This window comes from Mus caroli, chromosome 17 (genome assembly GCF_900094665.2).
Source record: "Mus caroli chromosome 17, CAROLI_EIJ_v1.1, whole genome shotgun sequence".
In the NCBI taxonomy this organism is placed as follows: domain Eukaryota; kingdom Metazoa; phylum Chordata; class Mammalia; order Rodentia; family Muridae; genus Mus; species Mus caroli.
The window spans coordinates 44,063,254-44,079,403 of NC_034586.1; the positions used below are offsets into that span (position 1 = coordinate 44,063,254).

Below are 16,150 nucleotides of genomic sequence, written 5' to 3' on the forward strand. Positions count from 1 at the left end.
TAGCACAGTCCTTGAACTAGGATTGTGAAGGTGGCTACGTGTTCAGCTGGACCTCAACAGATGACGTAGGCCAAGTCAACTTGGCTCTGAACCTCACCTTAAAATTATGATACAATTACTTCTGTGAGTATAAGATTAGGTATCCTAAGTGAGAGTCATTCCCTAGTTAGGGGTGTAGTAGACTCCCTGAGCTGAGACCACCCAGAAGGACTGGAGGCTGGGTGAGGAGCCATCATGAAGGTACCACACGGAGAGATGGATGCAAAGTCTAGGGGTAGCAAAGAGATGAAGGTTGGGGTACTGTCAGAACAGATCACTAGCTGAGAGGGACCACCCTGAATGTCACAATTTAGAGAGAGCTAATTCTGAGGACGCTTCTGGGTTGCCTGTGCAGGTAGGGCATAGCCAAGTCCAGCCACACACTAGTGAAGATTCTGTTTCCATATAGAGGTCACATATAGGCCAGCCTGAGGGGCAGGAAAGTGGTCCATACTCATATATCTCTCATCAGTTGTGCCATCTGGACATTCTACCCTTTGCTTAGTTCTCTGGCCTGCCAAATAAGAATTAATGCCTGCTTGTGGGAGACCCAGCTTTACATTGGCATGATGCTTTATGGAGATACAGTATTGGCTAGTTTTGTGTGTCAACTTGACCCAAGCTGGAGTCACTGGAGAGGAAGGAGCCTCAGTTGAAGACATATCTCCATACGATCCAACTGTAAGGCATTTTCACAATTGCTGATCTGTGGGGGAGGGCCCAGCCTACTGTGGGTGCTGCCATTCCTGGGTTGGTAGTTCTGGGTTCTATTAGAAAGCAGATTGAGCAAGCCACGGGAAGCAAGCCAGTAAGCAGGACCCCTCCATGGCCTCTGCATCAGCTCCTGCCTCCAGATTCCAGCTCTGCTTGAGTTCCTGTCCTGGCTTCCTCCAGTGATGGACTGTGATCTGGAAGTGCAAACCAAATAAACCCTTTTCTCCCCAGCTTGCTTTTTGATCATGTTGTTTTGTACCAGCAATAGAAACTCTTACTAAGACATATACTTTGTTTCATTCGCATTAAGTTGACCCTTATTCATTTTCCCAACAACCTCTTAAGGCCCAGGATGTAGAAGAGATGTCACAAATTCAGGATGACATTTATCATGTAGCATTTTAATCTCATTTAATCCTCTACTGCAAGTATAATTTGTTATCATCTCTACTTGGCAAATGGAAAGGAAAAAAAAAAAAGGGTTCAAAGTACGGAAGAAATTTGATCAAGTCACCCACCTTAATAGAAACCAGAGCGCCTAAGTGTGGAGCTTCCATTATGCTAAATTGCATGGGAAGGCATTTTGAAAAACACAATTTTGAAAAATCCATTAACAAGCATGGCATTCCGATGGTGTGAACAAAGTTTAAGAATGAAACGCCTTTTGCAATAAGATAAAATGCTAGAATTTGGACTCAGTAGCAGCAGCAACTTCCTTCCCAAATATTTCTGTTTTGTCTCTAAGCAAACAGAACCACCCAAGACAAATAAGATCTTAGGATAGACAGCGAATAGATAGAACCTGGGAGTTTATCCAGACGGCGGAAGCGACGCATCCACTCAAAACCTTAAATGAATGAGTGAATAATAAATAAGTAAATAAATAAGAAAGTAGAAATTTTAAAATAAGAATTAAAAAAAAAAAAATTCAAGGTGCACCGTCTCTATGGTTATTTCAGTGCCGGAACACAGGAGACACTCTTTCCTTTTCGAACTCTATGGTTCGCGAACAATGCTGTGACCCCGGAAGCGGTCCTGGGAGATCAGGGCACCAAGATGGCGGCGCGCGTAGCGTGTGTGGCTCTGTGCCGGCGCCTGCAGCAGGTAAAGGGGTGGGCGTGGGGTCCCGGCTGCCAACGGCGCCGTCGTCGCCGAGTCTCGCTGCCACTCTCTGCCCGGCCCGTACGGAGTCGTCCTCCTTTGGAGGAAGTTATTAGAAAGTGACAAGAAAAGGGCAGTTTTTTCTCTCGAGGAACCCAACATAAATTGGCAAGACGGGAGCGAGAACCGTAAGACGTCAGAGCGGGAAGGATGAGGAAAACGCGTTCAGAGCCCTCCCTCCACGGTAGAGAGGGTCATGGAAACCGTGAGCTCAGAGACGACAACGCTGGTCTCGGATACTTAGGAGCCGAGCCAGCAAACGCTGGGTCACATAAAGCCCCGGTGCAGCCCTATTGGTACGCCCTGCTCGCCTCCAGAGCTGAGGAGGTGACCCGAGGGTCCCCAGGTCAGGGGAATGGGTCAGATCTCCCTCGAGAGGGTCTTTTGAAAAAGGAAAACTTGCCTGGCGTTCGCATGCCTTGAATCACAACACTGGGGAAAGGAGGCAGTCGGACGAACTTCTGGGTTCGAAGACAGCCAGGCTATGTATTGAGATCCTGTCACAAAAAATAATTTAAATTAAAAACAAAAAAACCAAACTTTGGTCTTGAAACCTTTGTGACTCTTCTCAATGGTCATTTAGTAGTTTTGAAAATAATGCTCAGAACTGGATCAGATGGCTGACACTGAGATAGCATTACTTGTAAAACCTGGCCTGCGTATTGAGACCCTGTCCCTCCCAAATAAACGGATTTTAAAAAAGGAAGAGCTGAGACTGTAGCTTGGTTGCTCGAGGGCTTAATGTCTAAAGTCGACTCTGTCGTCCCCACAGCAGCGTGTAACCCAGAGGTGGTGGCCCACACCTGTAATACCAGCCCTTGAGAGGCCAAAGCAAGAGGCGCACACCTTTAATCCCAGCACTCGGGAGGCAGAGNGTTCGAGGCCAACCTGGTCTACAAAGTGAGTTCCAGGACAGCAGGGGCTACACAGAGAAACCCTGTCTCGGAAAAAAAAAAAAAAAAAAAAAAAATCAAAGGTTCCAAATCACTTTCAGCTCCATATAGAGTTCAAAACCAGAGTGAGTTCCGTGAACTTGTGTCTCAAAAAGAAAAGAAAAAGGTTTGCTTTTCATAATACAGATTGAACCCAGGGCCTTGCTCACACCAGACAAAGGTTCTGCCACTGAAGCCCATTCGTAGCCTTCTGTCGTCTGCTAGGGTTGCCATCACTCCAGCCTCGATATCGTCCCAGGTTAGTTAACACTTTAGAAAGCCTGCTTTCCAAAGCAGAAGCAAGTTTGATGAAGAGTAAACCTGGGACGCAGCCTTCCAGCAAAGGCAGCTTTTCTCTCGTTAGTTTGCGCATGCCATCTTTTACTAGGTGGTACAACCATAATATTGAGGGGCTGGGGCTGCAGTAGTTAAGAGCACTTGCTGCACAACCGTGAGGTCTGGGGTTCAGGTGCCAGCACCAGGCTGTCAAGGGGGAGGCTCCAGGGGTCACAGGGGGGTCCACTGAAGCTTTTGGCCTTCGAGACTAGCCAAGAAAAGTTGAGACTTGGGGCCAATGAGATCCTTCCTTAATGACACCCAACAGCTTCTAGCCTCCACACTCTTGTACATACAGGTACATGCATGTAGAAACACAGATGTAGACGTTTTTAAAAATTAGAATGCTTGAGACAGAGTTGTTTGCACTTGTGGGAAAAATTTTATTTTTCCAGCCAGATCTGTGCATGTCCAAGGCCTTAAAAAACAAAGCTGCACACGGTGGTTCACAGCCAGCACTCGGGAGGTGAAGGCAGACAGACATAGTGGGCGCTCAAGGCCTCCCCATCTCTCCAGTTGGAGGCCAGGTAGTGCCTCATGCAACCCCCACCCCAGGAGTGAAAGCTATTTCAGAGAAATAATGTGACTGGGAAGCGCCATGCATCTTAGCATCCGGGTCACAGAGGTAGGAGAGCTTACTGTCTGAGTGTGTGGGTGACCACGCATACTCTGCACTGAGCCTGGTGTCCTTGTTTGTAAGCCAAGGAAGGCTGAAGACTGGTGCGCAGCATAAGAGCAAGGAAGCAGAAGCAAGACTGGTTGGGGTTTTACTTTGGAGACAAGTTCTCTATTGGAATCCTGGCTGTCCTGGAACTTGCTGGGTAGAGCAAGCTGGCCCCAGGGTCACAGGTCCTCCTGCCTCACAATGCTGGGGTTAAAGGCAGTCATTCGCCACTACAGCAAGGACAGGCTGTTTTAAATGCACCCACTAGTTGTTTGAATTCCTTTACTTGTGTCTCCCTGTTATTTCCGCCTGTGTTGTATTTTTAAAGATTTTAATTTGCTGCTTTCAAGGTCACACTTTTCAATCCGTTTAAAGTATTACTGGGTGGCTAAGAAACCATGAGATCTGAACAGTACCATTTGCCTCCTTTCCACTAGGGGGCGCTCACTTAAAGGGTTTGTGCAGTGCTGTGTTAGGGCAGCTTGTGGTGTGGTAGTTAATGATGGGTATGGACGTGGTGTGTGCTGTATTTTAGGTAATTTACAAGCAAGGTGCTTATGCCAAGCAAAGAGTCACTCATGTACACATGTAATTTTAAAAGACTTTTGTTCTCTGTTTTGTTTCTGGAACAAACAAATCCTCTGTACATCTGGCTGCCCTTGAACTTGTCACTCTTCCTACTCCGCCTCCAAAGTGCTCAGATCAAAGGCATGTGCCAGTGTGCCTAGCTAAGTTGGTTCTGGTTTTGTTTTTAATTTCTGTGTCTTTGTGTGTATCTACGTCAGTATCCTGTGCACCACATGCATGTGGGCGCCCATGGAGGACAGAGGGTACCAGACACTCTGGAACTGGAGTTACAGTTGGTGTGGGTGCTGAGAACTGACCCAGGCTCCTAGGTCACTCCACTTTGTGTGTGTTTGTTTGTTCGTTCGTTCATTTTCTTTGTGGTTTTTCAAGACAGGGTTTTCCTGTGTAGTCCTGGCTGTCCTGGAACTCACTATATAGACCAGGCTGGCCTCGAACTGAGATTCGCTGCCTCTGCCTCTGCCTCTGCCTCCTGAGTGCTGGGATTAAGGTGACATGTGCCACCACCGCCCAGCACTTTGTTTTTGACGCCCAGTGTCTTCCTGTGAGGCATTGAGACCTTCCTGGGCACCACGTACTTCTGACTTGTGCTCTGGGAACTGACTTTACTTCTGACACCTGTCCCCTCCGTCCTTCTTAGGAATTGGGGAATTCCTCTATAACTGGTTCTCAGAACAGGACAACCAGAGCTGGTGGCCTCGCGCTGTGAGTATACAACTGCATTTGCTTAAGCACGCTAGAATCCAGAGCCCTGTGCAGGGACTGAGCCTTCTTTTCCCCCACTCAGCAGTGCCAGTATGAAGTGGGTGCCACTGTCAAACCTGCATGTGGACGTCCCAAAGGATGTGACCAGACCTACGGTAGGTACCCCCATTGCGCAGGGCAGGGCATGGAAGGCCTGTGACTCCAGCACTTAGGAGCTGGAGGTAGGAGATCCTCATTTACATAGCAGGTTCAAGGCCTGCCTAGGTGACATGCAACCCATCTCAAACAACAACAACAGGGATTACATTAATAATGTCACTCTTCTCCTCGTTATTTCACTCAGGCTTATTTCCCAAACACACACGTCTTTTTCATAGAATACCAGCAAGTCCACAGTGCAGACTGTGATGTCCCTGGGAGATCCTGGGGTAATTTTCATGTTATCCAAGAAAGTCCTAAATAAAATCATTAATTGCCCTAGATAAATGTAGGACTGAACAGTCTCTTCCTCTTAGCACAGCATAATTCAGGAGTGTGATATTTAGTAGTGCTGAATCCTTGATACAGACACACAGACACACACCAACACACACAGACACACACACACACACCTTTCTGTGGCTTTCAAGCCTTTCCATGTGGATTTTGAGCCTGGGCTTGTGCATTTCTTGGTTCACATTGAAGCAGGTCATTGGCACAAAAATGGTGAATACACAAGTAGCTGTGTGGCCTTGTAGAGTTTAAGACAAGATGCTGTCTAGCCCAGGCTAGCCTCTAACTAGCTATATAGCCAAGGACGACCTGGAACTCCTAAGCCTCCTGCCTTATGTTAAGTGAGAAGCTTACAGGTCACCGCTCCCAGTTCTTAATAAAGTTGTAAAAATTCTAAATCTTTCCATTTCTCATTTTAGTTTGCAAGCCTAGTCTAGCCTAGTCTATCCTCAAGCTCTGGGCTCAGGGTGAGACCCTGTTTCATAACATATGGTCTGGCCAGTGAGATGGCTCAGCAGGTAGCACCAAGGCTGCCATCCTGGCTTCAGTCCTCAGGACCCACATGGTAAACACAGTGTCCTCTGACCTCCTTGTGTATGCCATAGCACGCATATGGACAAACACAATTAAAATGATCCATTCTTAATAGTAAGATAGATAACCAGAAAGGTGGCTCAGCAGGTACCCGGCCTGAGGTCATGTCCCAGAACCCACATTGTAGAAGCAGAGAAGTTGTCCTCAGACTCACCCGCATTCTATGGTGCATGCACATGTATGTGTACACACACACACACACAGTCTCTTTACTACTTATTCTGGCCACTTAAGGACTTCTAGGAAATCAGACCTTGTGATAGATGTCTATTCCAAGCTAAAATGATAGTGATCTCAGAAGACATCTTCAGAAATCTTTTAAGATTTGTTGCAAATTCACAATAACTTTAAACCTAATGGAGGATCTTAAGGCTAGCTCAGTAGAGTTTTTACCTAGCACTCCCTAAACACCACAAAAGTTTAAATAAGTAAGCAAGCCCTACAAGATGGAATAGAACACCCTGTAGGCCCGGCATCCTCTCTGTGTCCCAACTCTGATGTAAAGATCGGTCAGTCCTGTCTTTCCAACCATCTTATTTGGTGTAATTGAGAGCAGATGTCTGTCTTCCGGGTTACTAAGTGGCTCTCTTCTCAGGGGTGAAGTACCTTCCCCTGACTCACTGGGTTAGTAGTAAGCTTTCCCAGCCTAATGGTGAATGAGATGAAGATAATTCTTCGTGGAAGAAGTCAGACATGCCAAGCCCATTATTTCTAAGGCCTTTAGCATTGGTGTGGAGGTCCAGCCAGTGTCATAATGTTTTAATTAGACATGAGTAATTTCTGTGTGAAGACAGGCCAACCATACATGAGTACATTCCTAATAAAAGGGATGAGTAGAGCTAGCTGGGCTTTGTATAACAATTACAGTGTTTAACAGTTGTATAGCAGTGTTTAATGATTTATAAGCACTTTAATTTGTGTCTTCATAGATTTTCCTTGTAGAAATGCAAGAGTTTTAGCACAAGCATATTACCTTAAACCTGAGTGCCCGAAGGAGCAGGGACTCCCACAGTTGTCACTGTGCAGCCACCAGTGCAAGCTTCTCAGTTCTGGCCTTCTAGCTCGGCCACTTGGTAACAGACCCTGAGACCCTGCTCGCTGGAAATCTGGGGCTCAGTCATAATTGAGTTGGAACCTCCATCATGATTTTTTGGTGACCTTGAAGGTTATGTGAGCCTCAGTAGACTCTCGTGGGTATGGAAGGTCATTTGCAGATCTGTGTGGCACTGGGAGGCAAGCCTGTCAGCTTTCTCACTTATTAGTGAACTCTGAAGTCATTCAAACGACAATATGTTAAATTTGCTGGATGTAAATATTACAAGAACCGAAACCAAAACTTTGTCTTTTTTATCTTAGATAACCACTTCCGATGAGCCAGACACGTTGTACAAACGCCTGTCCATCTTAGTGAAAGCCCATGACAAGGCTGTGCTAGACAGTTATGAGTACTTTGCCATGCTCGCTGCTAAAGAACTTGGCCTTTCTATTAAAGTGTGAGTATGACCTTTCCTAATCTGACCTGGTGTCTGCCGTGTGTGATGAGCAGGAACCTGCCTGCTGCCTGGGATCCCAGGGAGGTCTGAGCTTGTAAAGTAGGAGAATCTCGGGGGGCGGGGTGGGGGGAGTTAAACCTGCCCTGTGTAATCCTGACAAGTAGTGTCACTTCCTGTCTGCTAGAATTGTCAGGTACTAGAACAAGAAACATAAAGAAACCCTTCCTAGAAATCGCACTGACATAAGTAAGTAAGCAAGCCCAGGAAGCCTCCTGTCTGGGATCTCTGTGAGACAGGGAGGCTCTGAGGCACTGTTCGCACACGATGGTCCATTGGCTAACGCCACCACTCTGTCCAGCCACCCTGAGCAACACCACCTCCCTGCAAGCTGCACAGTGGGAGCTTCATGCAGCACCCAAGTCACTGCCTCGTGGCACCCGCCCACTCCTCCTGTGCTGAACAGGACTCATCCGAGGCTTTGCCAGTCTATCCGTAAATTACCCTGCAACAGCAGATATTACTCTCAAGTTCATCACCATTGCTAGTCTTTATAACTGACATATGGGTACACGAGGGAGGGGCTGGAGGGTGTCAGGTGTGTGTGTGTGCACATTCTTGCATGGCTCTGCTTGTTTGGGTGTGGGAAAATGTGCTTCTTGCTATCCACAGTATTTATGTTGGCCTGAGTTTTGTGAAAGCAGCTGTTAGAGATGAGGCTTGACACATGGAAATGACTAAATGGCAGTTAGTGCCTGTAATTGAGCGAGTCTGACCTGCGGAGCTGTGTTAGGATGCTTTCATATAGTGACTCAGGTGGAGCCCCGCTGAGCATCAGTTCTCTCCACTAATTCAGACACGAGCCGCCAAGGAAAATAGAGCGCTTCACTCTTCTCAAGTCGGTGCACATCTTCAAGAAGCACAGAGTCCAGTATGAGATGAGGACACTCTACAGATGTTTGGAGGTGGGTGTCATCTGCCTGTCCTACATCTGTGGAACATCCAACATCATTAGCTTGCAGCATGACGTCACTCTACCATGGGCCCAGTCAGCTCCCATTCAGCCGACCCATGCCTACCAGGGGGCTAGAAGGAGGCTCTTATTCTTGTGAAAGCTGTCCAGTAAGAAGAGCCGATGCACAGCCATCCTTTACCTGTGTGGGCTTGGAAACAGCTCAGCATGGACAGCATGGCACAGGAAACAGCACTGAGGGGGCTGTTGCTCACATTTCAAAAGTTCGAGTGAATATTTCAGCAGTTCACCCAAGCAAGCACAGTGGCTTACACCAGCACTTAGGAGGTGGAGGCAGGAGGATCAGAGATTCAGGGTCATCCTTGGCAGAGTGAGTTTAGTAGTACTCCGGGCTGAGTCTCAAAAAAATAAAAAGCAAAGTAGATATAGATGGCACAGTTGTAGGCAGAGGTGATAGAGGACACCTGTCATCCCAGCACTCGGGAGACAAGGGCAGAAGGCTCTATGTATGGTGACCCTGTCTCAGACAAAGCAAAGGACCAGAGGAGAGGGTCAGTGGTTAAAGCACTGGCTGCTCTTCCAGAGGACCTGAGTTCAAGTCCCAGTACCCACATGCTGGCGCTCAGCCATCATCCATAACTCCAACTCCAGGGGGTCCAGTGTCTTCTCTGGCTGCCAAGAACACCAGATGCTTGAGTGTGGGGCACAGACATACTTGCAGGCAAAACACCCATATGCATATATATTTCTTTTTAATTTAAAGCAGAGTGGACAATCACGTCCGCAAGCTGACTGGATTTTCCCTCACAGTGATACTCAGCATGGGGCTTGCAAACATTGACTGTGGATTGTTTATTCGTCTACCTGGGTCACCATTATCATTATTCAAGTTTGCATTCTGGGGTCAGAATGACAGTGCAGAACTTCAGGTCTTGGTACTTATTGCCTGTGTGACATGTGCCCATCTCATTATTTATAAAATGGGAATAATCCCACTTCCTGAGACCCGTGGGAAGTGAAATGAGATTTTGTGGCTTGCTTGAAATAGTTCAGAGTAATTGTCAGCTGTCACTAAGACAAGCATGTGCATGCATGTGGAAAGCTGGTACAGGCATGGGGTGTGCTGGCTGAACTCGACACCCCACATCAAGTTCAGTTGGGATCTGTACTTTTTAACATTTATTTATTTGTGTTGGGCAGTAGTGAGGGATGTCTTTAATCCCAGCAGTCAGAAGGCAGAGGCAGGTGGATCTCTTGAGTTTGAGGCCAGCCTGGTCTAAAGAATAAGTTCCATGACAGTCAGGGCTACCCAGAGAAGCCCTGTCTTGACAAAAAACCATGTATTTACTTGTGGTTATAGATGGGGCACATGCCACAACCCATGTGGGGATGTGGAGGACCGCTGTGTTGGCCAGCTCTCTCTGTAGCGTGAGCACATGGCTGTCAGGGGTGAGGGGCCGGGCCTTACCTCTGAGGCACTGAGCAGTTTGTTGGACCCTGCCCCACATGTATGCCTACAACCAGTAGAGGTCAGAAGAGGGAATTGGATGCACTGGAATTGAAGTTAGAGGCAGTTGTGAGGCATTGTGTGGGTGCCAGGAACTGAATACTCCCTCTGCGGGAGTAGCCAAGACTCATAACCACGGAGCCATCTCTCCAGCCCTCCTGCACATTTGAAAAGGAAAATCTGTAAGATTTCTTAGAAGAACAGGCTTCATCACTTGGAAGGGACAAAAGAACCTCAGAGATCTGTGATCTGGTGCTGTGGCGAGACATGTTCATTTTCTGTTTTAGTTAAAACATTTGACCGGAAGCACAGCCAGTGTCTACCTGGAATATATCCAGCGAAACTTGCCTGAAGGGGTGGCCATGGAAGTGACAAAGGTATGGCTCGAATCCCTGCCTCCTGAGGACTAGCTGGGTTCTTTACTCTCTAGGCTTGTCCTGGCTGTGGAGGACAGAGGTAAGCCCACCTCACCACCCAAGTTCTCACTGAGCCACCTTAGAAGTCTCCCTAATAGTTGTTGAGACTTGGGGACATGGTCTCACTTGGAGGTCACTGGGGATCAGACAGCTTACACACTGGCCTTTATTCTCCTTCTCTCCTCGAAAGCCCTCTGAGGTGAGGGGGTGAGAGAAGCAGGGGGTGTGACAGGTCAGTAGATCAGGTCCTAGGCAGAGTTCATTTCAAAGTCAGCCCTGCGTCCAGGTTGCTTTGTTTCTGGTTGTAGACGCAGATACAGCAGTTGCCAGAACACATCAAGGAGCCGATGTGGGAAACAGCTCCCGAGGAGAAAGAAGAGAGCAAGTCGTAAGCCTCAGGGCCGGGACGGCGGCTGTGCCAGGATCGGGCCTGAGCATGTGTTCCATGGAGAGCGCCCCCCTGAGGGCAGTCAGGGCCGCCTGCCCTTGCTCGGCTGGGGCCTCACCCCTGGGCAGCCAGGCACCACTGTATCTGTTCTCTATACCAGAGGATGCTTGTGTCCCCATTTGAACAAACGTTAGCAAACTTCTGCATAACCCAAACAAAAGAACCAGATTAAAACATTTGCGTAGCGCTGCTGACTTCTTGTTAGCCTGTGCTAATTCTATTTTGTTCTTATTTATTTATCCATCCATCCATTCATTTTTATTTCTGGAACTCATGGAGATCTACCAGCCTCTGCCTCCCAAATGCTGGATTAAAAGTGTGTCCACCATGCCTGGCTGGTTTGTGCTCATTTCAAATGTTGACTTGTTCATTCAACAAAAAATGAGCGGTGCCTTTCTCAGGCACATTTGTATTTTCAAGTTCCCCAAACACCTGTGGTTAAATGAACGCTGGGCGCTGCAAATGTGGCCTTTGCCCCTGTGTACCCAGCATACACTGCCAGGGGTGACGGTCAGCACATGGCCTGATGTCAGCACTGCTTCAGAAACTGACCGTGCACCGTGACACACACACAACTCCTGTAACCCAGAGCCCCATGCGGCCACTGCCCATGGCCACTGCAGTGGGTCTCTGCTCCCAAGCACTTAGGCATCATCTGTCTGTCCTGTGAATTCATTCATCCACCCAGCTTTGATTCAGTGCTCTGCTCTGAGAACCGTGGTGAACCCCTGGGATTAAATAGAAGCAGCGGCTTCACAGATTGTGGGCTCAGGTAAGTGTTTTCCCTTCGGTTTCTCGCTGTTTCTTACAGTCTGAGAAGGCCTGTGTCTTGTGTGGTTTCCTTCACTTCTCTGTCCCCTACACAGACTTGCCTGGCCTGACATCGGTGTCAGTGCTCTGAGTGCATACTGCTCATGTGCTAGGCTGTCATTACCATGAGAAGAATCACAGCTCTGTCTGCAGCCTCTTGCTCAGGAGTTGGCTGTCATTCACAAAGTATGTCTCAGCATACTTACCCCAGGAGTGAGCCTCACTAAAGATTAGGACCTAGCTGGTCAGACAGGAGCAGGGCTAATGCTGGGTCTAGCAAAGCAGCAGTCTGACTCACTTTTATCTAAAAGGTGTGATTCTAGAATGGCTAGACCCACACATAAGATTTGAGGGCTTTTTCTTTTATAAACAATAAAGTCAGTGGCTCACCACCCGGGACTGATAGAAACCACGTCAGCGGATGGACGTCCATTCCCAGTTGTTTCCAGATAAATACTTAGGTTAGCCATTTATGCAGGGAAAACTTAAGCCAGTGGCCTGCTCTCACAAAGCCAGACACACGAGTGCACCCCCAGAACCCACACAGTGGGAAGAAAGGACCACCCCGAAGTTGTCCTGTGGCCTGTGCATGCCCGAACACTGTGAGTACAAGTGAATTTTTAAAACCTCATTGTCAGATAAAGACATCACTGCACACACAGCAAAACCTATCTCTCTTAAAGGTTTGTTTGTTTTTGTTTTTTCCTTTTCGAGACAGGGTTTCTCTGTGTAGCCCTGGCTGTCCTGGAACTCACTCTGTAGACCAGGCTGGCCTCGAACTCAGAAATTCGCCTGCCTCTGCCTCCCAAGTGCTGGGATTAAAGGCGTGCGCCACCACTGGCTAAAGGTTTGTTTTTAATTCTGTATCTATGCATGGGTATGTGCATGAGGCCGAAGGTGTCATGTCTCTTGAAGCTGGTGTGGACTGCTTGGTGTGGTGCTGGGAGTAGAAGACAGTTCTCTGACAGCAGTATGAGCCCACCTGCCAAACCATCCCTTTAAGACAGGCTCATCCCGGGCATGGTGGCGCACACCTTTAATCCCAGCACTCGGGAGGTAGAGGCAGGCTGATTTCTGAGTTCGAGGCCAGCCTGGTCTACAGAGTGAGTTCCAGGACAGCCAAGGCTACACAGAGAAAACCTGTCTCGATAAAAAAAAAAAAAAAAAGACAGGGTCACACCATTAACTCAGACTGGCCTTGAACTTGTAGTCCTGCCTCACCCCCAGAAGAGCTGGGATGCCAGGTGTGAGCCTTCAGGCTCCATAAAGCTTTCCTGGTTTAGCCTGTTGTGAGAGGAGGTAGGAGGTAAGGTGGTTTTGTCAGGGTGTGGTCCTCCAGTGCGCGGTTGGTTTCTCTTGTGTGAGGCATACTTTTCCATATTAATCATGATCATGCTGAGTTTGTTTAAAGTTCTGGTTTACCTACAGATCTGCTAAGATTAAGCTAGTCCTGTGCTACATTTCTGTCCTTTCAAAAGGAGTGACAGATAATCAAGCCATAGTTAAAAGCTGAGGCAGGAGGATTGTCAACAGTTCAAGGCTAGCCTTGACAAAATACCTAACCCTGCCACAGCAGGGATTAGGCTTGACTGGGATGTGGGGAACCACCTACCTGTTAAGGTGTAGATAAAGCAGCTCACATAGACATCCAATGGCAACGGTGCCTCCAGGGCAGTGATTCAATGTTTGTATGCTGTGTTAAGAACCACCCAGAAGACAGGGAGAGACGAGCCTGGAGCATGGCTGGGAAGCTAGCTTCAGATGGAACATGTGTAGCATGCCCACAATAGACACTACGGCGTGCCGTGTCTCTCCCAGGGGGTGTCATACACATGCTATCTGATTTACTCCTTACAAGACCGCAGATGCGTCATTAACTCGTAGGACAGAGAGCTGAGGCTTGAAACACTGGATCTGCTCTTACTAAGTTGAAAGATAAATCTGGGGCCAAGAAATGGTGGTTTTAAGTTCAGGTGAGTGGCAGGGGCAAACCTAGGACCTAAAAGGGCTCTGAGCCAAGTGTGGGGGGTTCATACCTGTAAACCCAGCACTGGAGAGGTTGGGGCAAGAGGACTGCTGTATGTCTGAGTTAGCCTGAGCTACAGTTAACTGTCTCACAAAAGGAGGCTGTAAGCCGAGCATTGTCTTGCATGTCTTTAATCTCAGCACAGGAGAGGCAGAGGCAGCCTATCCCATCTTAGTGAGTTCCAAGGCAGCCAGGTCTGCACCGAGAGACCCTGCCTCAAAAGACAAACGATGGGTGGGGGACAGGGAGCAGGAAGGTGTCTCAGCAAGTAAAGACACTGGCCACTTCAACCTGACTTGAGTGTGTTTCCTGAAACTGGAAATACACCAGTTTGTTCTGACCTCTGCACTCAGTTGTATACACACACACACACACACACACACACACACACAGCCTCAGCTGCAAAGTAAGACCTTGTCTTAAAAACAAAATAAGGAAACCCCTACTCTGTTGGGTCAGCAGGATGGCTCAGCAGGTAAAGGTGCTTGCCACCAAGCCCGGTAGCCTGAGTTCAATTCCCGGAACCCCCTGGTGGAAGGAAAGAACTCCCGAAAGTTGTCCTCTGCCCTCCACACACGTGCAGTGGCGTGGACATATACATACTCATATATAAAACCTAACTTTATTTTTACAGAGCTTTGAAGAACTCATTTCTGTATATTCAAACCTTCTTCCCTGCTCCCTTCTTTCAATTCCTTTTCCTTGACTGGGAGAAGCATCCTAAGGATGAACAATGACAAAGGGAGCGCAGAACACACATGGCTCTGGTGGGCCCACTGCTGGCACAGCCCAGAGGGAGGGGACATCACCGCGTTTGGGCCTCAGCAAGGCAGGACAGCAGCGTGCAAACTGATAACAAGGCTTCATCTAGGCCTGGCTGGGGCAGTGTGCTCAGCATCTGCGTGCACGTGTGCAGCTGGCTGCTGCAATCCCCAGGGCTCTGGGGGGTGGGGGGGAAGGGGGTGCCCTGTTCCATGCTTAGCTCCATAAGCCCTTACTATTGTTACACACCTCAAGCAATGCTTCCCCACTATGGGTTCTTAATCCTCTTTAAAGCGATATATTTATGCCTCAGTAGGTCAGCGTTATTTATAGGGCAGGTTATGGGCAGCTGGCCCACTTGAAAACCCAACCAATTTGAGGTTTCTCGGTCAGAGACTACAAGTTGTGTTTCATTCATAGAACTCTCCCTTCCTCCTGGATACTGGAGATTGAACCCAGGACCCTCGTACAGGCTAGGAAGAGCTCACTGCCAAGTTAAGCCTGTTCTTTCTCTCTCTCTCTCTCTCTCTCACTTAGGCCTCCAGGATATACTTTTCTGTGCGTGCCTCCTAAGTGGCTGGGATTATCGACCTACATACAATTCTCTTCTTCTTACAATTACTTAAAAAAAAAAAGATTTCTTTATTTATGTATCTGAGTACACACTGTAACTGCAGATAGTTGTGAGCCTTCATCTGGTTGTTGGGAATTGAATTTAATTGAATTTAGGACCTCTACTCTCTCCAGTCAACCCTGCTTGCTTGGGGGGGTGGAGGGTTGTATAGCCCATAGGGAGGAGACAGCTTCAGTGAAGGCCCACCTGGCCAGGTGAGGGTTATATATAGAGAGAGACAGAAAGAGAGACAGAGAGAGACAAGGTTATATATAGAGAGAGACAGACAGAGAGGACTGAGCCCCAGGGGAGAAGCACCCAGAGTGCTGAGCCTGCATCAGAAGAAGGAAATGAGCCAGATGACAGAGGAGAAGCACGCGGAGCGACAGGTTGCAAGCATCATGGGTTGGGGGATCACTGGATTGATGGAAGTAGTGTGAGTGAAGGGGAGGAGGCAGGAGAGAACTGGTTCAGACAGTTGGAGGAGCATGGGGGAGCTCCGTGCTTTCACACTGCAGGGTGTTTGGGAGCCTGGCAGGGCTTTCTGGAACAGTGCTAGGCTCCACCCGAGCTTCCTGAGCCAGCTTACTGGGAGTGGACGCTTGAGAAGTTCCATGCGTAACAAATTCCCAGAGACAGCTACTGTTGGGACCATGGGTGAATGGGATGGTGGCCACACTCTTTAGAGCTAAGTGGGTAGAGGGCAGAAAGGTGGCTCAGTAGGCAAAAGGGCTGGTTGGCACAAACCTGATGTTCTGAGTTCAGGCTGGCTACGGTGGTATGTATCTGCTTTCCCGGCACTAGGAGATGGGAAGACAGGAGAGTCTTCTAGAAGTTCACAGGGATAGGAAACAGAACAGCAGAAATAAGAGAGCCCTTAAGT

At 48.2% G+C, this 16,150-nt stretch overlaps 1 protein-coding gene across 2 annotated transcripts; it reads left to right on the forward strand.

The window, feature by feature from the left end:
* Nucleotides 1-1,791: 1,791 nt before the first annotated feature.
* Nucleotides 1,792-11,276, forward strand: Mrps10 (mitochondrial ribosomal protein S10). 2 transcript variants are annotated; one of them, XM_021149212.2, is made up of 7 exons: nucleotides 1,792-1,857; nucleotides 5,072-5,136; nucleotides 5,219-5,291; nucleotides 7,579-7,715; nucleotides 8,569-8,677; nucleotides 10,480-10,569; nucleotides 10,917-11,276. In XM_021149212.2, exons 1-7 carry the CDS (start codon nucleotides 1,810-1,812, stop codon nucleotides 10,998-11,000), a joined length of 606 nt encoding a protein of 201 aa, XP_021004871.1. In that variant the 5' UTR covers nucleotides 1,792-1,809; the 3' UTR covers nucleotides 11,001-11,276. The 2 variants fall into 2 exon arrangements, with proteins under 2 accessions (XP_021004871.1, XP_021004872.1); XM_021149213.2 differs by having other exon boundaries at nucleotides 5,222-5,291.
* The last annotated feature ends 4,874 nt before the right edge of the window (nucleotides 11,277-16,150 follow it).